Source organism: Zootoca vivipara, chromosome 6, assembly GCF_965207765.1.
Source record: "Zootoca vivipara chromosome 6, rZooViv2.hap1.1, whole genome shotgun sequence".
In the NCBI taxonomy this organism is placed as follows: domain Eukaryota; kingdom Metazoa; phylum Chordata; class Lepidosauria; order Squamata; family Lacertidae; genus Zootoca; species Zootoca vivipara.
This window is the reverse complement of record NC_142589.1, coordinates 91,014,058-91,036,170: the sequence shown is the minus strand read 5'-3', so window position 1 is coordinate 91,036,170 and position 22,113 is coordinate 91,014,058. Positions and strand designations below refer to the sequence as shown.

The window sequence follows — 22,113 nt, the reverse complement described above, 5'->3', positions numbered from 1 at the left end:
TTACGTTTACTGGGAATCTTTTAACTTGAATCCATTCAAGTGCTGCTATCCAGAACGGGGGGGGGGGGGTCAAAGCCTGCTCCATCTTCCACATGACAGCCCTTTAGATATTGGAAGATGGCTATCATGTCTCCTCTAAGTTCCCTCTTCCCCAGGCTAAACGTAACCCAGCTCTGCACCCATTCCTCATCAGGTTTGGTTACCAGAACCCTTGATCGCCCTCCTCTGCACACCTTCCAGCTTGTCAACATCCTTGTTAAATTGTGACGTGCCCAGAATTAGACACAGGATTCCAGGTGTGGTCTGACCAAGGCAAAATAGAGTGGTACTCTTACTTCCGTTAATCTGGACAATAGACTTCTGTTGATGCAGCCTAGAATAGCATTTGGTTTTTTGGCTGCTGCCATCATACTGTTGACTCATGTTCAGCTTCTGCTCTACTAAGACCCCTAGAACAGGCATCCCCAAACTTCAGCCCTCCAGATGTTTTGGGCTACAATCCCCATCATCCCTGACCATTGGTCCTGTTAGCTAGGGATCATGGGAGTCGTAGGCCAAAACATCTGGAGGGCCGCAGTTTGGGGGTGCCTGCCCTAGAACCTTTTCACATGTACTGCTGGCGAGCCATATTTGTGCAACTGCTTATTCTTGCTTAAGTATAGAAACTTAACATTTGTGGCTATTGAAATTCATATTGTTCGCTTTGGCCCAGTTCTCCTTTTTCTGCAATAAAGGTGAAAAAATGTGGATGTGCGGGGTGGAATATTTTATTTCAGCAAACAATGTAGACTGGCCTTTTATTCTGGGGGAGATTGGTTGCTTTTAAGACTGCATGAGAAAAAGGCTCATTCTTTTTTGGTAGCAAAATACAGGGATCCTATTTAGTCAAGATGGGCAGAAAAACGACTACTGTGAGTCCTATGATATCCTTTGCGGTGTTTCCCCACTCCAGTTCAAGCCAAATAGAACATAATTTTCAGGCACAATATGCAGCATGTTGGAAGTTTTTAGTGTGTGTGTGTGTGTGTGTGTGTGAAAACATTTTCAACATTGATAATAACATTTCAAAAGCCATTTCTCAAACTTGAAAAGAGAACAGTCAACCATCAGCTGTAATTTGCTTCAGCTGAAAAGCTATGATAAGGCACAGCTCGCCAGCTGTGGAGGGGTAGAAAATAAACAAATATATATAAATCCGTCGTCATACATAAATCTCAGTTCTCAAAATAAACATCTGCCTCAATATATAACTTCTCATAACTTTTTTATTAAAACATCATTGTCATCCTGTTTTCTGCACAGCATAAAATGCATAACCGCTATTTTAACTAGCGTTTTAAAGTTTTTTTAAAGTATGACATCCGGAATATCAATGCTCTGCCCCAAACATTGCTTTCCCTCCGCAAAATCCTGCACCTGCCAGGACAGCTCTGACGCTATCCCATCCATTGACAAGAGTCTCAAGGTCCCTTTGCCCCAGTCAAAATATACTTCAAACCGCAGAACCACCCCCAAGCGCCAGGTGGCGCCATGCTCCAGCTGCACCCGCCTCCTAAAGATGCTCTCTGTTGCCTCCTTCACTTGCCAATGCAAAAATCCTTGAAGATGAGCTCCAAGATCTCTTCGGACCCCACTTGTCCCGTCAGACGTCCCAGCAGTCGCCGGGCCTGCCGCAATTCCTCCGCGGCCAGAGCGAGATCCACAGACCGGTAGTGGCCGAAGCCCCCTAGGGCCTCTAGGCATTTGGCTAAGCTGAGCTGGTGGCGTGCCTGCGTGGGGCTGGGGGAACCTGTGAGAGGGTCACCGCACCTGGAGGCGAGATGAGAGATTTGCTGTGGTTAGAGGTAAAAGGCTTGAAGCGTTTGTGCATTGGGGGGGGGGGCGCTGCCAGTCAAAGCACTGGTCCACCTAGTTCAGTGTTGTCTACGCTGACTGGCAGCAGCTCTCCAGGGTTGCAGGCAAGGGGCAAACCCAGCCCAGCCCAGCCCTCATTGCTCCTTCCCTCCCCATCCTCACATGTGGGCCAGCTGCTTCCCTAACGTGCTCAGGAAGGTAGCGATCCCTTCTCCTGTTTTGCAAGAGAGGAAGCAGGTCGGCGCCAGGTCTGAGTCGGCACAGTTGGCCAGCAGATCCGCCCGTTCCTCGTCGCCAAGCAGGTCCATCTTGTTCAGAACCAGGAAGTACGGCTGGGTCCCTTTCGGATAGTCCAGGATGTCCAGCAAGGCGGGGACCAGTTGGTTAGGCTTCTGGGCCATTTCCGCTGCATCCAGGATGGCAAGAACGAGGTCGGCACCCTCCACCCTGCAGGGAACAGAGAGCCAGTTAAAAGCCTTAGCTCAGTGTTTCTTGAACTATGGTCTCCAGCTGCTTTTGGACTACAACTCCCATCACTGCTAGCTAGCAGGACCAGTGGTCAGGGATGTTGGGAGTTGTAGTCCAAGAATGGCTGGAGACCCAACCTGCACTGCAACTCTTTCCCAAGATTTCCTCCAGAGCTCTTCCGCCTGTGAACTTTGACGCCCACGGCTCAACCTGTTTTACAACACAGTTGTACATTGGATCCCAAACGCCTTGCAAGTCAAACGTTTGAGCTCCCAAGCACCGCAAACCCGGAAGTGACTGTTCCGGTTTGCGAACTATTTTTGGAAGCCGAACGTCCAACGGGGCTTCCACAGCTTCCAATTGGCTGCAGAAGCTTCCCGCAGCCAATCAGGAGCCGCGCTTTGGTTTCCGAATGTTCCGGGCGTCAAACAGACTTCCGGAATGGATTCCGCTCGACTTCCAAGGTACGACTGTAATTATATGGATGGTTTTCAGACAGATGAACAAAATGTAATGTGTATTTCACGGTAGCAATCAAGCTGAACATAAAACATGCCATTAGTATCCTGGTCCCCTAATCCGTCCATTAAGTCAATCTCTTAATCACGGCAAGCTCTTCCAGGACCTGAACTTAAAGCGATCATAACAGATACACCCCAATTGTCAAAATAAAGTTTGTCTTATTCTATAGCCTCTTTCTAATTCCTCTTCGGCTTTCAGCACTGCATAAATGTATCCCACTGTTTGAGCAAGCCAATACTTGCTCCATAGCCTCCCAAAATCTTCCAGAGTAGAAAAATCCTACAGGTAAGTATTCCGTCCCAAACATTGCTTTGCTGTTCTCCCGCAGGCAGCAGTTCCTCTTATTCTCAAATATTGGTGGCTATGTGTCCAAGCTTACGAGAGCAGACAGCAAAGGTTGCTTCGAAATTTGCAAGAGCTCAAGGGTAGAGGAGCAGGTCCCAATCCGCAAACACATCTCCACGTTCTGAAGCTCTGGAGAGCCACTGCCAGTGAGTGCAGCAAATTAGACTCTGTATAAGAGAAGACTCCCTGGAAAAGACCCTGATGTTGGGAAAGATGGAGGGCACCAGGAGAAGGGGACGACAGAGGACGAGATGGTTGGACAGTGTTCTCAAAGCTATGAACATGAGTTTGACCAAACTGCGGGAGGCAGTGGAAGACAGGAGTGCCTGGCGTGCTCTGGTCCATGGGGTCACAAAGAGTCGGACACGACTCAACGACTCAACAACGACAACCTTGGTTCTCAAACGCCTTGGTACTGAAACAACTTGGAACCCAAACACTGCAAACCCAGAAGTGTTCCAGTTTGTGAACTTTTTTGGGGAAGCTGAACATGCTCCATTTTGAGTGTTACACTTCCGATTTGAGTGTTACACTGAGGTCTGTCTGTTTTTGCAATTTATTTTGTGTTTTTGCCTACGCGGCTCTTTTTGTTTTGTTTTTGTGACTGTGTGAAACCCAGTTCAGCTACTGATGGATGGAATGTGTGACTGCAGTACATTGTTTCATATTGCTTTCATTTTATGGATCGATGGTCTCGTTAGAGAGTAAAATCCATGTTAAATTGCTGTTCCAGGGGTTGTTTTTAAAAGTCTGGAATGGGTTAATCCATTTTGCATTGCTTTCCATGGGAAAGCCCACCTTGGTTTTGGAACAGAATTCCGGAACGGATTAAGTCTGAGGACCAAGGTACCACTGTATTCCTAGCGAGTCTGCATTTGAAGCAATGCATCTCACTAAAGAACATTTAGGTTTCTAAGCTCTCCTTTGCATTAAAAAAAAATCACTGACGGGAATAGAAGCTTTGCTTAAGACCCAGATACTGCTGTCACCACCCCCTTTTTCCCCACTCACCTCTGCCGAGCCCGGTTCACTCCCTCCATCTCAACAACATCGCTGGTGTCCCGCAGCCCTGCCGTGTCGCTCAGCACCACGGGGAACCCGCCGATGTTCAGCGCAGCCTCCACCACATCCCGTGTGGTCCCTGCTATGGGCGAAACAATGGCTGCCGGCTTCTGACCTGAGGGAGCACAACAGTTGAATTAGGGATGGAAGGCAGACTTTAGAGGCAATCGCTGATGCCCAGAAGATGGGAAGAACATTGCAGCTGGATCAGGCCAAAGGTCCAGTCCAGCGGCCAACAAGATGCCCCTAATTATAGGAAGCCCACAAACAGAACCTGAGTAAAAAAAAGGTAAAAGGTAAAGGACCCCTGGATGGTTAAGTCCAGTCAAAGGGGACTTTGGGGTTGTGACACTCATCCCACTTTCAGGCTGAGGGAGCCGGCGTTTGTCCACAGACAGCTTTCCGGGTCATGTGGCCAGCAGGACTAAACCGCTACTGGCGCATAGAGGACCGTGATGAACGCCAGAGCGCACGGAAACGCCGTTTACCTTCCCGTCGCAGTGGTACCTATTTATCTACTCACACTGGTGTGCTTTCGAACTGCTAGGTTGACAAGAGCTGGGGCAGAGCTACGGGAGCTCTCCCCGTCATGGGGATTCGAACTGCCGACCTTCCGATCGGCAAGCCCAAGAGGCTCAGTGGTTTAGACCACAGCGCCACCTGCGTCCCAGTGAACTTCCCTCTACTTGTGCAGCAGCGAATTCCACCTGCAATTCTCAGCCCACTGGTACTCTTCGGAGGCATTTACAGTGTTGGCAAAAGCAACCGTATGAAGAGGCAGCCGAGGATTATAATTATAATTAATTCATCCAGAGAACCAGCAATTAGCATAATAATCTATAGCACAAAGGGGCAGAGATGGCGGACGGATCTCGGCAGCAAGCCATTTAGATGGCAGAATCCCCAACTCGGCTGCAGCCACTGGGCTAAAAAAATAAACCAGTCCTCGCCAAAACAGGGAAGAGAAATTTGGAAGCTTTTCTGTAAAGTGGGGGGGGGGAGCTATATGACTTCCTTGCCACCTTCAGCAGTTCTAGTTTAAAAGGTTTCTGAAGGATGTTGGGCAGGGGAGAAACTCCTCTGTCCCCGAATCCTTGCACAGCCAGTGCTGCCAGCCAGAGTTGACATTACTGGGCTATGTGACTGTACAGCATTACAAGCAAATATCAACAGCTGCACTCTCCTTATTTAGCCAAGAAGGGCCATTGGCATTTGTTGTTGTTGTTGTTTAGTCGTTCAGTCATGTCCGACTCTTCGTGACCCCATGGACCAGAGCAGGCCAGGCACTGGTGTCTTCCACTGCCTCCCACAGTAGTAGAAATTCACAAAATGCTGCATTTTAAACAGCAGCCTGCCCCGAGAACCGAGGGTGACGATCAGGTGATGAATCAAATTATTATTACTAATAATTAAGGATTTGCTTTGCAGATTGAGGTTGAATCCTGACAAGACAGGAGTACTGTTTTGGGGGGGACAGGAGGCGGGCAGGTGTGGAGGACTCCCTGGTCCTGAATGGGGTAACTGTGCCCCTGAAGGACCAGGTGCGCAGCCTGGGAGTCATTTTGAATCCACAGCTGTCCATGGAGGCGCAGGTCAATTCTGCATCCAGGGCAGCTGTCTTACCAGCCCCATCTGGTAAGCAGGCAGAGACCCTCCCTGCCAAGAGACTGTCGCGCTAGAGTGGTGCATGCTCTGGTTATCTCCCACTTGGGCTACTGCCATGTGCTCTACGTGGGGCTACCTTTGAAGGTGACCCAGAAACTACAACTAATCCAGACTGTGGCAGCTAGACTGGTGACTGGGAGTGGCCAAGACCATATAGCCCTAAACGGTCTCAGAAAAGTATCCATGAAGGAGCGTCTCCACCCCCATTGTTCTGGCCGGACACTTGAGGTCCAGCACCGAGGGGCTTCTGGCAGTTCCCTCCCTGCGAGAAGCAAAGGTACAGGGAACCAGGCAGAGGGCCTTCTCTCAGGTAGACATCTGAAGGCAGCCCTGTTTAGGGAAGCTTTTAATATCTGAAGGACTATTGTATTTTAATACTGTGTTGGAAGCTGCCCAGAGTGGCTGGGGAAACCCAGCCAGATGGGGAGGGTATAAATAATAAATTTTATTTTTGTTGTTGTTGTTGTTGTTGTTGTTGTTGTTATGTAGGAGGTCGAAGGTTCAATCCACAGCACCCTGTGCGTAAAAAGTCACAGGCATCCTTCTGCACAAGTCCAGCATTGCTGGGAATAGGTAATACAGTAGTTCTTTGGAAGTCAAATGGAATCCGTTCCGGAAGTCCACTCGACTTCCGAAACGTTCAGAAACCAAAGCGCGGCTTCTGATTGGCTGCAGGAAACTCCAGCAGCCAATCAGAAGCCACAGGAGCCGCGTTGGACGTCTGGCTTCCAAAAATAGTTCACAAACCGGAACAGTCACTTCCAGGTTTGCGGCATTCGGGAGCCAAAACATTTAGCTGTTCGAAAACCAAGGTACGACTGTAATTCTCCCTCCTTTAACCATTTCAATGGTGAGCACCTTAGGGCAGGGAACTGTAGTTTTTGGTTTAGTCTTTGCTTACGTTACTCTGTAGGGTGCCATGTAAATCATGCAGATCAGGACTGAAAACATTGTCCTTCGTTAAATTTCTATCCCTTGTTCCTCCCAAAGGAGCCCAGGGTGGCAAAGGTACAAAGCAGCGGAGCTGAACAGCCCCCACCCACCCCTTTTTTCATCCACGCCATGCCCAAAGAGCTCCCTGCCACAATCCAATGTCCTTCCTGCTCACATAGGTGGTTGAGGAGGCTGCTCTTCCCGGCGTTGGTGGGCCCTGCGATCACCACACGGACTCCGTCCCTCAGCCTCTCGCCGCGGCGGCTATCTTGCATGTGCTCCCGCAGCTCCTTCTCTAATGCCTCAACGGCCTCTTCCACTGTGAAGAAGTAGAAAGGAAGAAATAAAAGACGGGGCCTCTCCGATTATGGCTATTGTGTCAAAACTGCACATTCCCCCCCCCAAAAAAAACCTTCCCTTCCTGGCTTTCCAACGCTTTTCCTTCCTTCCCCCAGCCATGAGGACTAGCACCTTTCACATTTTATTTTAAAGGCAGAGGCGAATGCAGCTGTGCTTCTATTGCTGCTGTTGGGGCCAAACCGTTGAGAGGCCAACGTTTATTTGGGCGTGGGAGGAAGGGTTCTAAGTGGGGTCCCCCCCATGGCAGGCTCACCTTGAGCGAGGACCCCCTCCTCAATGTTGTCATCTTCACTGAAGTCAATGTAGGCTTCAAGGTGGGCCAAGGCCTGTGGGAACAAAAAAAGGTCATCAGCTCCTTTTCTTGGTCAGAGAGGAGGCAGTATTTATGTATTATAACCAAATATTTGATGTTTGGTGTGGCCCAAAGGAAACTGCAGGGAACAAAATTAATAGGTCTGTGTTTGCAGAGAGGAGGGAAAGAGAGAAAGCACATTATGGCCAGACAAAAGAAAGGGCTTCTTCACACAATGCTTAGTTACCCCACACAGAGTTTGCTCCTGCGAGAGCCAATACGGATGGTTTTAAAGAGACAATTAGGCAGACTCAGGAAGGAGGAAGCGGTCAGTATTCTTATGAATATTCTTAAGAATACCAGCCCTATTCTTATGAAGATTAGACAAATTCATGGCAGGTAAGGCTACTTGCTATGGTGGCGATGTTCTCCCTCCACTGTTAAGAGGCAGCGTGCCTCTGAAGACGATTCCGGGAATCACAAATGGGGAGTAGGGCTCAAGTCTTGTTTGTGGGCTTCACTTTGGGGCATCTGGTTTTGAAAAACGGCTCTTATGTTTTGAAAATGATGGATGGACTGTGATTGACTCTCAGTTAAGTGACTGGTTAGTTCAGGTGACCGACCTGAGCTCGGTTAAGAGCTTTGAGAACTTAAAGAATCAAAGTCCTTTGATCCAGGGACAGTCGGAATATATACTGGCCTGTTCCGACCTGTTTTTCTTAATGGTGACACAGGCCATTTATAAAGTAGGGATCTCCTTCACAACTGTGAGCAGGGCAGTGGCGTGGAGGAAGCGAAGACAAGCGACAACAACGCCGTTCACTGCTCCCGCTCAGACTGCACAGAATAAAATTTTGGTTCCTGAAATTTATTCTGATTGTGCGCCATCCTGGCTCCCAGCCATCTTCACTTGGTTGCAAGTGGCTAGTATTCAGGTGATACAGGTGGCGCTGTGGTCTAAACCACTGAGCCTCTTGGGCTTGCCGATCGGAAAGTCGGTGGTTCGGATCCCCGTGACGGAGTGAGCTCCCGTTGCTCTGTCCCAGCTCCTGCCAACCTAGCAGTTTGAAAGCACGCCAGTGCAAATAGATAAATAGGTACCGCTCCGGCGGGAAGGTAAACGGCGTTTCTGTGCGCTCTAGTTTCCGTCACGGTGTTCCGTTGCACCAGAAGTGGTTTAGTCCTGCTAGCCACATGACCCAGAAAGCTCTCTGCGGACAAACGCCGGTTCCCTCAGCCTGAAAGCAGAGATGAGCGCCGCAACCCCATAGTCGCCTTTGACTGGACTCAAGAATGCTTTGATGGTGTTTCCTGCTCGGCAGGGGGTTGGACTGGATGGCCCTTGTGGTCTCTTCCAACTCTACGATTCTATGATTCTATAACCATCCAGGGGTCCTTTACCTTACCTTTAAAGGTAAAGGTAAAGGGGCCCCTGACCATCAGGTCCAGTCGTGTCAGACTCTGGGGTTGCGGCGCTCATCTCACTCTATAGGCCGAGGGAGCCGGCGTTTGTCCGCAGACAGCTTCCGGGTCATGTGGCCAGCATGACAGAGCTGCTTCTGGCGAACCAGAGCAGCGCACGGAAACGCCGTTTACCTTCCCGCCGGAGTGGTCCCTATTTATCTACTTGCACTTTGATGTGCTTTCGAACTGCTAGGTGGGCAGGAGCTGGGACCGAGAAATGGGAGCTCACCCCGTCGCGGGGATTCGAACCGCCGACCTTCTGATCAGCAAGCCCTAGACTCTGTGGTTTAACCCACAGCGCCACCTGGCCTTTACCTTTACCTTTAAGCTAATTTTCAGGTGCAAAATGTGCCTGGCTAATTTCGAACACCACCTCTGAGGAAGGGATGCTTGAGTAGATCAGACCCCCTTGGGCCTGATCCTGCTGCAGGATCTTCTTACATTATTGGGTTTTATTATTATTTGTTGTTGTTGTTGTTGTTGTTGTTGTTGTTGTTGTTAACCCTTATGGCCCCTGCCACTAGATGCTGTCCCCTTTGCAGAGCAGAAAGGAAGGTTCTCAGTTTCAGGACTCCGACACAAACCATTCCACCCAGCAAGTTACTCCAATTCCCTTGCCTTCGTGAGGGTGTCGCTCCAGCGCTGGTAGAGCCGCCCCAAGTCCCCTTCCATTTGGCGGAGAGCCTGCCGGCGCTGGCTTTCCGTCTCAGCATGAATCAAGTCCCCTAGGCCTTCCGCCGCGGTCAAGTCCAGCTTGCCGTTCTGGAAGGCCCGTTTGGTGAACTCCCCGGGTTCGGCAAGGCGCAGCAGAGGGAGGCAGCCTGGAACCAAGAGAAGAGGCCTTCCTATTAAAAGCTTCTGGGAAATGATCTATAACGAACTGAAGAAAATGTTTTAAATAACCTTTGCTAGAAAAAACACCCCAAAAGCTTTTCTTACTAGGATTGATAGGAACTGAACTCCCTGAAGAACAGAGGAAAATATTTATGTATGCTACAACAGCCGCCCGAATATTGTTCGTTAGATGGAAGGAAGAAAAGATACCGAGGAAAGATGAATGGCAAATTAAGATAACGGACTATGCAGAAATGGCAAAATTAATGGCAAAGTTCAGAGACTATGACAATGAGAAGTTTAAGAGAGTAAGGGAATTGTGTATTGTTCATGTGCAAAAATACTGCAAACAGGTTTGATACATTGACAGGATTTTAAGTAAATTCTTGCAACCAGTAGAAAATTGAGGGGGGGAATTATGGGAAATAATGATTGGAAAAGTTTAAGTATGGAAATACAGAAGAATTTGGTTTATATAAAGGAACCAGAAGAGGGTATGGAGTGAAGTCTAGAGCGTGGGTAGGCAAACTAAGGCCCGGGGGCCGGATCCAGCCCAATCGCCTTCTCAATCCGGCCCGCGGACGGTCCGGGAATCAGCGTGTTTTCACACGAGTAGAATGTGTGCTTTTATATAAAATGCATCTCTGGGTTATTTGTGGGGCATATGAATTCATTCATACTTTCCCCCCAAAATATAGTCCGGCCCCCCACAAGTTCTGAGGGACAGTGGACCAGCCCCCTGCTGAAAAATTTTCTGACCCCTGGTCTAGAGATTCAAAGAATCTCAAAGAGAAGGTTTGTGAAAATTTATTTGCATAAATCTAGATACGGTAGAAATGTGAGTTAATTTTTTGTTTTCAATTGTGAAAACTGGAAAATTAATAAACATTTATTTACAAAAAACAACAAGAGAAGAGGCCTTCAAAACAGGGTCTTTTCGCTAGCCACCCAGCCTAACAAAGTCAGCCTGGGACCATAGCTGCCAAGTAGTATCCAGTTTTCGCCGGGAAACCCACTTTTTTCCTACCGTTTCCCGGCGGTCTCCTGCATAGGGTTTTATCCTGTTATTCTCCCTTAAATCCGCTTCTGCCAGCGGCCATTTTTCTGGTGCCGCTTTGCCCTTCTATGGGCACCAGAAAATGGCCCCGGCAGCGCCGGAAGTCGCTTTTACACGTTTCCGGTCATGCGTAGAAGCGGTGCCCATAGAAGGGCAAAGCGCCACCGGATGTGTTGCGAACTGCCGATCCCGGATTTTTCCGTCCAGGACTTGGCAGGTATGCCTGGCACACTGGAAGGAAGACCCACCCAAAGCCTTCAAGACACCGCTCACCACAGCCGGCCCTCCGTGGACGTGGAACTCGGCGCTGTCTTCACCCGTGAAACTGCCCGGCCCTGGAAAAAACAACAACACAGCACTTAGGATTAATTAGTCCTTTGCTGCCTGCTGCCCCAATGTGCCCCATGCGAGGAAAAGGCAGGGCAGAAACTTAAACAATGATTTCTAGAATTGCCGCGCCGGGCAGAGCAGATGCAGAGAGGCGGAATAGGAGTCATAAGAAGCCAAGAAGACCATGTGGGGTCAGGCCAAAGGGAGCCCATCTACACCAGTGGCCAAAATTGTGGAAACCTTTTGGGGAAAAGTGTGTTTCCGAGGTTTGATGGCTCATAACATCTGACTGGCTCTCTAAACACTCATGTTCACGGTAAGCTACCGCATATCAACCTAAGCAAGTTGTGCTTCCTTTTTCTGGTTATTCGGCTATATCTTTTGATAGAATACAGATAATTGAACAAACTTTGTTGCATTACATTCTCCTTTAATTATCGTTCCATTGATACATAATTTTATGGTATTACTCCAAAAAGAAAGTGGTGTTATGAGCCATCAAACCTCAGAAGTACACTTTTTGCAAAAGGTTTCCACAGTTTTGGCCACTAGTGTAGTCCAACAGAGGCTGGACAGATGCCCCAAATGGAAACCCACAAGTAGGATTTGAGCATAAGTGCCCTCTTCCCTCCTGAGGTTTCCAGCAACTGCCCTGGCTGCTTCCGGGCCCAATTCAAAGTGCTGGCTCTGGCCCATTAAGCCTTAAACGGCTCAGGGACACAATTCCTCAAGGACCGTCTAAGGCCCTTCTTTTTTATGTGCCTCCTCCACAAGACGTCCAGAGGGTGGCAACACGAGAACAGGGCCTTTCCTGTGGTGGCCACCTGCTTGTGAAATGCTCTTTCCTGGAGCCTTCATTGCATATTTTTAGGCACCAAGCAAACACTTCCCTCTATAACCAGGCATTTAACCTTTATCTATCTGTGACCTTTTAGCAGTGGGAAGGATGTCTTTTAGCAGTGGGAAACCCAGCCAGATGAGCGGGGTATAAATAATAATAAATTATTTATTATTATTATTATTATTATTATTATTATTATTATTACTTTATCGTATTTCTGGTTTTAACGCATCTCTGTGCAGGTTCCTGTCTGTTTGTTTGCATTGCTGTATGTTGCTGTGTGTTGCCCTGGGCAAGATAAAACAACATATTCAATAAATAATAGTAATAAAATAATAACTGGTAGAGATTAGTGCCTCCGACTATGTAGGCCAGGCATAGGCAAAATCCAGCTCTCCAGCTGTTTTGGAACTACAGTTCCCATCATCCCTAGCTAACAGGACCAGTGGGAAGGGATGATGGGAATTGTAGTCTCAAAACATCTGGAAGGCCGGAGTTTGCCTATGCCTGATGCAGGTAGAGCATAGCCATTGTGGCTTTCCTCCATGAATTTGTCCAGTCCTCTTTTAAAGCCATACTAGTTGCTGGCCGTCACTTCCTCCTGTGGGAGGGAGTTCCGTAGTTTAACTATGAGCTGCGTGAAGAAGGGCTTCCCTTTTCTCTGTCCCAAATCTTCCAACATTCAGCTTCATGGGGTGGCTAGGCATTCTAGTGTCACAAGAGAGGAAGTGAAACATTTCCCTGTCCAGTCTCTATCCACCAAGAGCGGGTCCAGCGGTCAAGAAAGCGGTTTCTGCACATGCTGTGCAAAGGAAAGTGAGGGGGCAGGTGGGGCTCGTCAAACTGGGAAGGGAGCCCACCTAATAATAATATTATAATAATTTATTATTTATACCCCGCCCATCTGGCCGGGTTTCCCCAGCCACTCTAGGCAGCTTCCAACAGAATATTAAAATACAATAATCTATTAAACGTTAAAAGCTTCCCTAAACAGGGCTGCCTTCAGATGTCTTCTAAAAGTCCACCGGCTCCCTCAGCCTGAAAGCGAAATGAGCGCCACAACCTCATAGTCACCTTGGACTGGACTTAACCATCCAGGGGTCCTTTACCTTTTTTTACTTTACCTTTTTAATTTCACCCCTAGAGGTGCACTCCATTGTCTCTTGAGGCAGACAGATGCCCACAAACAACCATTCACTCTGTACATGCCATGTATATTTTTATATACATTCTATCAAATTATAAAATTGGAAATGTTGATCCAATTTTATAGAAGTATCATTGAAACTGTTCTCTGTAATTCTATTACTGCCTGGTATGGCACAGCCTCCAAGATGGACAAGAAAAGGCTCCAACGAGCAGTAAGAATTGCAGAAAGGGTAATCTTTTTTTTTAAAATAGATTTTTATTAATTTTTCCAATTAAAACCAATTATATCACATTATTTCAAATTATACACATATATATCAATCAAACCGAATGTTATACCAAATCATCTAAAAATTTTTGGGGGTTCCCATGCTTCAAGAAATTGGGGATTCCTCGCAACCGTCTACTGCCGTCTTTTTTCTAAAATTCAAATCGTCTCTCCAGGTCCATAATAATCCAGATCTTTCCCTTACAGTCACATAGATGTTTTCCTCTTTCAACCGATTGTTTCCCAGCTGCTGAGATAAATATCAAACAAGGTTTCACAAATGTTCTTTCTCCTGTGTGGGTTAATCAGTCCAGCCTCCCCATAAATCTTCTTGGTCTGGAGCTCCCTGTTGCATCGTCAACACGAAGCAGCGCCATCTTAAAAAACTCAAATCACTTTCGTTTTCTCTCATAACCATGTAGATTAACGATCTTTGTAAAATTTACAGCTTTTCCAGGCAGAAGATCCAGACATCAAAGACTCTTGGTAAATTAATGGATCTCCTTGCCCTATAGCTGAACTTAGCTTCAGGTCGCTGCTCCAATTCAAAGTGCGTCACAGCTCATAAATCCTCCGAACGCGTCCATGCACTCCTCCCGTCCAACTAGAGGGGGGCTTTTCTCGTCGGCAACTCCACATCTTTAAAAAATATGCTCAGTAACAACAGCTTATAAAGTTCAACTCACACAGTCTTTTACTTCTCTTTCACTCCAAACAAGCCAGGACATCGCGTCTGGGAAGGTACGAAGTAACTCATATGAAGAAAAATAAATAAAAACTCACTTCCCTTATCGCTCCGTCCCCATCAATCCTTCTTCCAGATGAAATACAGCCTTTGACTCCTCTCCCTCAGCAGCATAAATTTCTCAGCAGTAAACAGCGCTTCTTCCCCTCCTTCTGAAGTATGTCCATAGATTTAAGCCTAATTATCTTCTTTAACCATGGAAATCACCGCCATGCAGATTAGCGTCCGGGAGTCCCGGCTCTCGTAAGTGCTTCAGCCCAAGCTCCCCCCACTCCAAAAACAGTCGGAGTGGGTCTGGGGGCATCGCGGGCCAGCGGCCCCTCTCCGTAACCCCCGGAGAGGGTAGGGGGTTGCCATTTACTCCCCTAGCAACCGCCAAATTCCTTACGAAGGTCGGAGGGATGGAAAACAGGTCCGCCATTCCTGCAGGCGGGAACCGGAACCTGAGGGGGGGGGGTAATCGGCACTAGTTTGCCTTCAATAGAGACACTTTATGCTATCCGAGCTAGGAAGAGAGCAGAGGGAATTGTCGCAGATCCTTTGCATCCCGGTCATCATCTGTTTGATTTACTTCCATCTGGACGTCGCTACAGGACTCTAAACACAAAAATGGCTAGGCACAGAACAGTTTTCCCCCCTTGTGCCATCAAATTGTTAAATTCGTAGTTGTGTAGCGGAAGGGGAGGCCAGTTATGGGTGGGGTTCCTTTGCCGTGGTATTGTATTGTATGTGGGAAAGTGTTTATATAAGGTACATTTACATTGCAATGTAGCCGAAGCAAAATCCCAAGGCTCTCCAGGCAGGGGATAATTCCGGAACTATCTGGAGATGCCATTAAAGATCACAAGTGGGTGCTTCTGCATTCGAAGCAGCTCTGCCAATAGACTACGGACCTAGCAGTACCCCCTCCTCTGCCTCAATGGAGCTTTGGAGATACATTCAAGCCCAGGTGCCCAGATCTGCTCACCTGGGAACCACAAGACGAGGCCGCGGTCCAGGGTTTCGGCAGACCGGGGGTCGCAGATCCGCCGCAACGTGGCAACTCTCGGAGGAGGCACCTCCGCCCTCGTCAGGTGGGCCAGGGCCATGCTGCTGGCCGGGCCACTGGTTCGAATCACGGCCACCCCGCATTTCCCTTGGCCTGAAGACAACGCAAAGATGGTGTCCCTCTTCGCGGCTTGGCAATATGACCTGTGGTGGAAGTAAATGGGACAAGTGAGGTGCCTGGCGCTCTGCGGGAAGGCACCGAGCATCAGAACCGCCAAGTAGCAGCTGGATCGGTCCAAAGGGAGCCCATCTAGTCCAACCTCCTGTTCTTACAGTGCCATGGGAAGCCCACAAGGTGGACCTGAGTGCAAGAACAGCACTTTCCAGCAACTGATATTCAGAAGAATTTACTGCCTCTAGCAGTAGAGACAGAACAGAAGGCATTGTAGCTGGAGTGTCTTTTCCGCCATGAATTTCTCTGCTCCTCTTTGAAAGGCATCTATAACACGTAATTTAATCAATGATTGATTGATTGATTGATTGATAGCTTGCCCATCTGGCTTGGCTGCCCCAGCCACTCTGGGTGGCCTCCAACACATACAAAAACATCAAACATCAATAGTAACAACCTGATCCAATATAAAAAGTCACAATAACTTTAAAATAAACAACAAAGCAACATTCAACAATAAATTTCACTGGCCTTCCTCCCAAAGAAGCCAAGGGGTGGCAAATAGATAACAGAACTCAAAAACCAAATGCAAAACATTTTACGATTCCAAAAACAGCGACAATTAAACACCATCTCAAAGCAGCTAACAGTTTGAAACATTCTAAGAACGGTTTAAAGCGTTATTCAGCTGGATAGCTCAGTCGGTTTGGCAGTGAGCACCCTGTTGCAACAGTTTAATAAAGATCAGGCTTTCTACGGTAGCTGCTTTGCTTCTCAATATTCTCTGGTTGGCCTCTGTTATTTTCTCCTACAGAAAACCTACAAAATGACTCTATATGGGCTCTTGGGTACCTCATAAGGGAAAAGGAGCAGGTTTTTTTTTTCTTATAACAGGGGGTTAGGAAAGGCAACCGCTGCCAATTGCTACGGCTGGAGGAAGCTACTCTCTGCACACACCCCGCGTGATCCCCACAGCCACCTACCTGCAGAACACCTTGGAGGCGCCAGGATTCCTCGCAATCAACAGCCTCCCCTGCAAGGCAGGCCACATGACACTCACAGAGGCAATGCTCCCCTTCTCACAAGCACATCAGCACGCCCAAGCCCCCTTCCCCAAGCTCCATGCTGCGCGCACCCTATTGCATGAATGAGCGCAGCCTTTTGCAGCCTTCCCTTGCCAGCACGACAGTGACGCACGCTTTCGGCTTCAACTGCGGGCGGCGTGGATGCACCCTTCTGCGACGCGATTGGTCGAAGGGGGAAAGGGGCGAGGGGAATGGAACGGAGCGGGAAGGAGGGGAGGGGCTTAGCGGGAGGGGCGGACCTCGAGCCTTTTTTTCTGCTGCTCTTGCTGCAGAGACTTTAGGTTTCAAATTGCACGGTTGCGGCCAGCTTTTAAGCTTAAATTAAAGTTTTCCTTTCCGACTAATCACAAAGCGAGATAATGGTGGAAACTTCAGTATCTGCCATTTCAGCATCTTTTTCTTCTAATTTTTTTTTGGCTGATAGTTTTGTAAAGGTTTGCAAACGCTTGTCTACATAAACTCGAATAATAATAATAATAATAATAATAATAATAATAGAGAGGACGATGGGTTTTCTTGAAGTGCTCAGAACCTTTAACCCAAGAGCTGCAAAATAATGGACCGCTTCCCGGCCCTATAGCTCGCCTGCTGTTCTGTGAAGGATCGGGGGAAATGCACTCTGCGTATGCGCAGGTGCACGCTTGCCTCCCTTGCGAAACGAGCCCTTGCCTGTATTGCATCCCCCGAAAGGGAAGGTGCGTGCACCCAGCTGAACCCTGGGGTGACGTCACGTCCTTGCTGCTCCGTGGAGGGGGAGCGGGTAGCCTTTTTGGAAGTAATCCCTTACCCTTAGTGATCCATTACGACCTGGCCTGTCGCCGGAGCGGGTGTCTCCTTGCAAGCAAGCAACCTGCAGCTGCAATCTCTCCTCCTCCTCTCTCTCCCTCTCGGCGTCTCCTGCCTTCTTTATGCAAAAAAAAAGAAAGAAAACCAAACGGGCTTCTCCCCGCCGCAAACCCGCCCTCCCGCATCACATCGCTTGCCTGTAAAACATACATTTTATCTGGGATCTCGCCCTGGCACTGGTTTTTTGCAGGGCTGCATCATGGCTCGCTCTCTCTCTCTCTCTCTCTCTCTCTCTCTCTCTCTCACACACACACACACACACACACACACACACACCGTTGCACAGGACTCCTGGGTCTCCTCCTTATCCACAGGGCGCTGCGCCGGAGGGTCAAGGAGGGTCTGGAAGGGTTGGTGGTGGCTCCCATCTGTTCTGTCCTTCATCCTGGTCTGTGGGCACGCATGGTGAAGATTGCAAAAAAAGTTTTACCCTAGTGTTATAGGAATTCTAAGGTCTTTTATTTATATATATAATAAATGTTCATAAATGTACAAGGCAAACACATACATAAGTATACAAACCACGTGTCTGAAATAGTACAGGAGAACAATTATGAAGCCGTTTTGACTTTCCCAAATTGACCTCAGATATTTCTCTGCAAGGAGGAAGGAAATGGGAAAAGCTTTTTCCAATTGTCTTTGAACTGTAAGGTCTTACAGCTCCCTTTGCACATACAGCCTGGCAAGTATCTGTTAAGCTGAGCAAAGTTATCAAAATGTGCAAGAGATTCAGGAACTAAGTATTTACCATCTCCAAGGAATGGCCAGGCTACCCAGAAAGTCGATCAGACAAGGCATGATCAGGTATCCTGGCAGACAAGAGAGAAGCAACACACTCAAATTTCTGCTGGGGACCACCTCTTTCTGTGATGTATGCATGATATTTTGGGGGGTGGTCTTGAGCTACAGGGTAAGGCAATTTCAAAAGTCTATGAATCCCTGTGACGGGGTGAGCTCCCGTTGCTTGGTCCCAGCTCCTGCCAACCTAGCAGTTCGAAAGCATGTCAAAAATGCTAGTAGATAAATAGGAACCGCTACAGCGGGAAGGTAAACGGCGTTTCCATGTGCTGCTCTGGTTTGCCAGAAGCGGCTTTGTCATGCTGGCCACATGACCTGGAAGCTATACGCCGGCTCCCTCGGCCAATAATGCGAGATGAGCGCGCAACCCCAGAGTCGGTCACAACTGGACCTAATGGTCAGGGGTCCCTTTACCTTTTACCTTTTATATAAGAGCTTGCGCACCAATGCTTCTCTCCTCCCTCCCTGTGTGGGGTGAGCGATGAACCCTGTTTGACAAAGTTTAATACAGATCAGGCTTACTAGCTGCTGTGCTTCCCAATATTCTCTGGCTGGCCTCTGTTATTTTCTCCTACCGATAGAAAACCTACATAAGGACTCTGTACAGGCTCTTGGATACCCCATAAGGGATAAAGGGGCAGTTTTTTCTTATAACCTAGACACACACACATAACTTAGGTTGCAATCCTAACCTCCACTTCCCCGGGAATCGAGCCTCATTGAATCCAGTGGGGTTTATTTCTGAGTAGAAACAATTGCGTAGTGATGCTTGTATTACTTAGCGCATTCAGTAACGGCACTCCTTTGCCACTGATGGGCCAACAGTTCTGGGTTGTTGTTTTATTAATCTGTTGTTTCTCCGTTTGCTCTGCTGGTGTGGAAAGGTATCTCACTCATCCTAGCAACAGCCTTGCGAGGTGGGCCAGTTTTTGTTTATCTCGATACTGATGATAGGGAGACGGGGAACGAAAGTGGGGAGTGCCATGTAACCTGAACTTCTGGGGGGAGGGGTCCTTTTAAAAAAACCAACACCTTTTCTCAAATTCCTTAGAGGACAATACAATACTGAATAATAACTTATAATAAGAATTGAAGAGTCGGACACGACTAAACAACAACATTATTTATACCGTGCCTATCTGGCTGGGTTTCCCCAGCCACTCTGGGCGGCTCCCAACAGAATATTATTATTAATAATAATAATAATAATAGTGATAAAGTGATAAAGTGATAAAATATTAAACATTAAAAACTTCCCTAAACAGGCCTGCTTTCAGATGTCTTCTAAAAGTCAGGTGGTTGTTTATTTCCTTGACATCTGATGGGAGGGCATTCCATAGGGCGGGTGCCACCACCAAGAAGGCCCTCTGCCTGGTTCCCTGTAACCTCACTTCTTGCAGGGAGGGAACCGCCAGAAGACCCTCACCCTTGGTGGACCTCAGGGTGATGGGGATGGAGACACTCCTTCAGGTCTACTGGGCCGAGGTTGTTTAGGGCTTTCAAGGTTAGCATTAACAAAGCGGCGGTGGCTCCAATCTTGAGATGAAACCAAGCAATTGCAATGCAGTTTGAGAGGTGGTGTGTATACACCTAAAATAGCGAAAAGGGTCTGCTGCCGCTGCTGCTTTTTAAAAAGTGGTTACCTCTCTGAACAATGCCAGTTTCTGGGAATGGAGTGGAGAAGAGTTGCTGCTTTGCACTCGGGTCCTGCTTGAGAGCTTCCCTGAAGAAGCATCTTGTTGGCCAACCGTGAGAAGGGGGTGCTGGACTAGGTGGGGCCCCCCTTTGGCCTGGTCCAGGAATCGGACCAGAAGAGGAACCTGCTTTAAAGCAGATTGGGCAGTTTTGTGGAGAAGGGAGGGTTGCTATGTTTTCCATAGAGCCACCCAGCCACGGTTGGAGACAGGGTGCCTCTGAATTCTTGCTGTGGATCACGAATGGGGGAGAGCTGCTGTGGCTTTTCTGTTGGATCATCTGGCTGGCCACCGTGAGAACAGGACGCTGGACTGGCTGGGCCCCTTGTGGTCTGCTGCAGCTGATGTCCTTAACCACGTAGGGCATCAGCAACCGAAAATGAATACATAACAACAATTAAGGCCAATCGTGGGCATCCGCCTGTCTCAAGAGACCTTGGAGTGCGTCTCCGGGGATGAAGTCAAACCACTGTGTTAGCAGCACTGAAGTGACCTCCCCAGGGCGCAAGCCTGGGCTGTGTGTCTGGAGATCCTGGGCTGCCCAGACGACAAGACACACACACACCCCTCTCGGCCTCACTGTTGGGCACTCACGTTTGGCACCAGCTTGGCTGCAGGAGTTGCCGGAAGGCAGTGTACAAGGCTCTGTGCAACTGCCATAGAGCTAGGTTACCAGGTTTTTTTCCAAAGCCAGTGTGGTGTAGTGGTTAAGAGCGGCGGACTCGTAATCTGGGGAACCTGGTTCGCCTCTCCGCTCCTCCACATGCAGCTGCCGGGTGACCTTGGGCTAGTCACACTTCTTTGAAGTCTCTCAGCCCCACTCACCTCACAGACTGTTTGTTGGGGGGGAGGAAGGGAAAGGAGAATGTGAGCCGCTTTGAGACTCCTTAGGGGAGTGATAAAGTGGGGTATCAAATCCAAATGCTTCTTCTTCTTCTTCTTCTTCTTCTTCTTCTTCTTCTTCTTCTTCTTCTTCTTCATCTTCATCTTCATCTTCTTCTTCTTCTTAGAATCCGGGGGCACTTTTTTTTTTTGAAAAGAGAAAAAAATATTTTAAAAAGTTATTTTTTAAAAAAAGAAGAAGTAATACCTTCTCTTCTGTGGTTTGCTCTGTCACACGACCTTCCTCTGGGCTCCGGCCTGCTCTCTTGGAGCGCTAGCTGCCATAGAGTAGGCTCAGGTCGGGTCTGGGCTCAGCCACGTATCCTTGCCCTCCCGGTGCTCTCCTACCTCTCCTCTTCAACGGTGGCAGCGGCAAGGTCGGGGCTCCCCTCTTTTTTTCTCCTTCCTCTTTCTCTCTCTTCCTTCTCCTTCTCCTTCTCCTCTCCTCCTCTCTGCATCGACTCTGGGGTTTTCCTTGCCCCGGAGCGCCACTGGGCAGCCGGCCGAGTGGCCAGGCGCTCTCACTCCCAGCTCAATTTGGGTCACGGGGTGTGTGTGTCAGCGGTTCCCCCAGTTGACACGTCGGGTGTCCCTGGTTCCCCCTCGGCGGTGGCAATGGCAGCAGCAGTCTCAGCAGCCCGGAGCCAGCCTGGTAGCGCAGTTGGCCCTGGCTGGCTTCAGGAGCTGCTCACTGCTGTGGCGCCCGCCGTTTTGCCTTGCCGGGAGTCCCCGAAGGATGTGTCTTGTGCCGTTGAACCAATCACGCAACATTCATTCCCTACTAATAAATCCACAACACTTAAAATATAAATCTGGGGACATTAAATGAAATCTGGGGACGGATTTTGTTCAGGGACGGATTTGTAGATCTGGGGATTGTCCCCGGGAAACGGGGACGTCTGGTATGTTAATCTTAGGGTATGCTAATCTGCTCTAGATTTGTGTAGGGTACAGTCTTCCCATCTATTAACAGTACCCTTCTGGCAGGTTCAGAGCACATCATGACCACTTTAGTTATCACAAACAACCTGGCAAGGTAGAACAGTCTTGTTGCAAATGGGGTGAACTGAGACGGCGGCAGCAGCAGGGTGATTGGCCTTATGGCAGCAGCATTGATATCTCTGGATTTTGTGTGTGTGTGTGTGTGTGAATTCCAGAAATGGGAGGCCAGCCATTTAAACCTAGCTCCATTTCCACCAAGAAAAACTGTTTGCTGCTTAATAATTGTTTGGAAACAGTAGTGCTGTATGGAAGTGAGAGCTGGACCATAAAGAAGGCTGATTGCCAAAGAATTGATGCTTTTGAATTATGGTGCTGGAGGAGACTCTTGAGAGTCCCATGGACTGCAAGAAGATCAAACCTATCCATTCTGAAGGAAATCAGCCCTGAGTGCTCACTGGAAGGACAGATCCTGAAGCTGAGGCTCTAATACTTTGGCCACCTCATGAGAAGAGAAGACT

The 22,113-nt window shown here is 48.5% G+C and overlaps 1 protein-coding gene across 3 annotated transcripts; it reads right to left on the bottom strand.

Moving 5' to 3' along the window:
• Positions 1–1,247: 1,247 nt before the first annotated feature.
• Positions 1,248–17,347, bottom strand: GTPBP3 (GTP binding protein 3, mitochondrial). Of its 3 annotated transcripts, none has more exons than XM_035120923.3 (9): positions 17,221–17,347; positions 15,157–15,380; positions 11,105–11,191; positions 9,584–9,786; positions 7,463–7,535; positions 7,025–7,168; positions 4,201–4,366; positions 2,017–2,301; positions 1,248–1,809 (listed from the first exon to the last, which is right to left on the bottom strand). In XM_035120923.3, the coding sequence occupies exons 2-9, from the start codon at positions 15,275–15,277 to the stop codon at positions 1,578–1,580; spliced, it is 1,311 nt and encodes a 436-aa protein (XP_034976814.2). In that variant the 5' UTR covers positions 15,278–15,380; positions 17,221–17,347; the 3' UTR covers positions 1,248–1,577. The 3 variants fall into 3 exon arrangements, with proteins under 3 accessions (XP_034976814.2, XP_034976813.2, XP_034976815.2); XM_035120922.3 differs by lacking the exon at positions 17,221–17,347 and adding an exon at positions 16,332–16,588; XM_035120924.3 differs by lacking the exons at positions 9,584–9,786; positions 17,221–17,347 and adding an exon at positions 16,332–16,538 and having other exon boundaries at positions 11,130–11,191.
• Between the last annotated feature and the right edge of the window lie 4,766 nt (positions 17,348–22,113).

Excerpts from the sequence above, each read along its gene's own strand:
- GTPBP3 (XM_035120922.3), bottom strand. The coding sequence starts at position 16,399 with ATGTGGCCTGCCTTGCAGGGGAGGCTGTTGATTGCGAGGAATCCTGGC. Across the intron at positions 9,787-11,104 it reads CGGTGTCTTGAAGGCTTTGG|GCTGCCTCCCTCTGCTGCGC; the intron begins GTGGGTCTTCCT and ends TCTTGGTTCCAG. Across the intron at positions 7,536-9,583 it reads GGAGCGACACCCTCACGAAG|GCCTTGGCCCACCTTGAAGC; the intron begins GCAAGGGAATTG and ends TTGTTCCCACAG.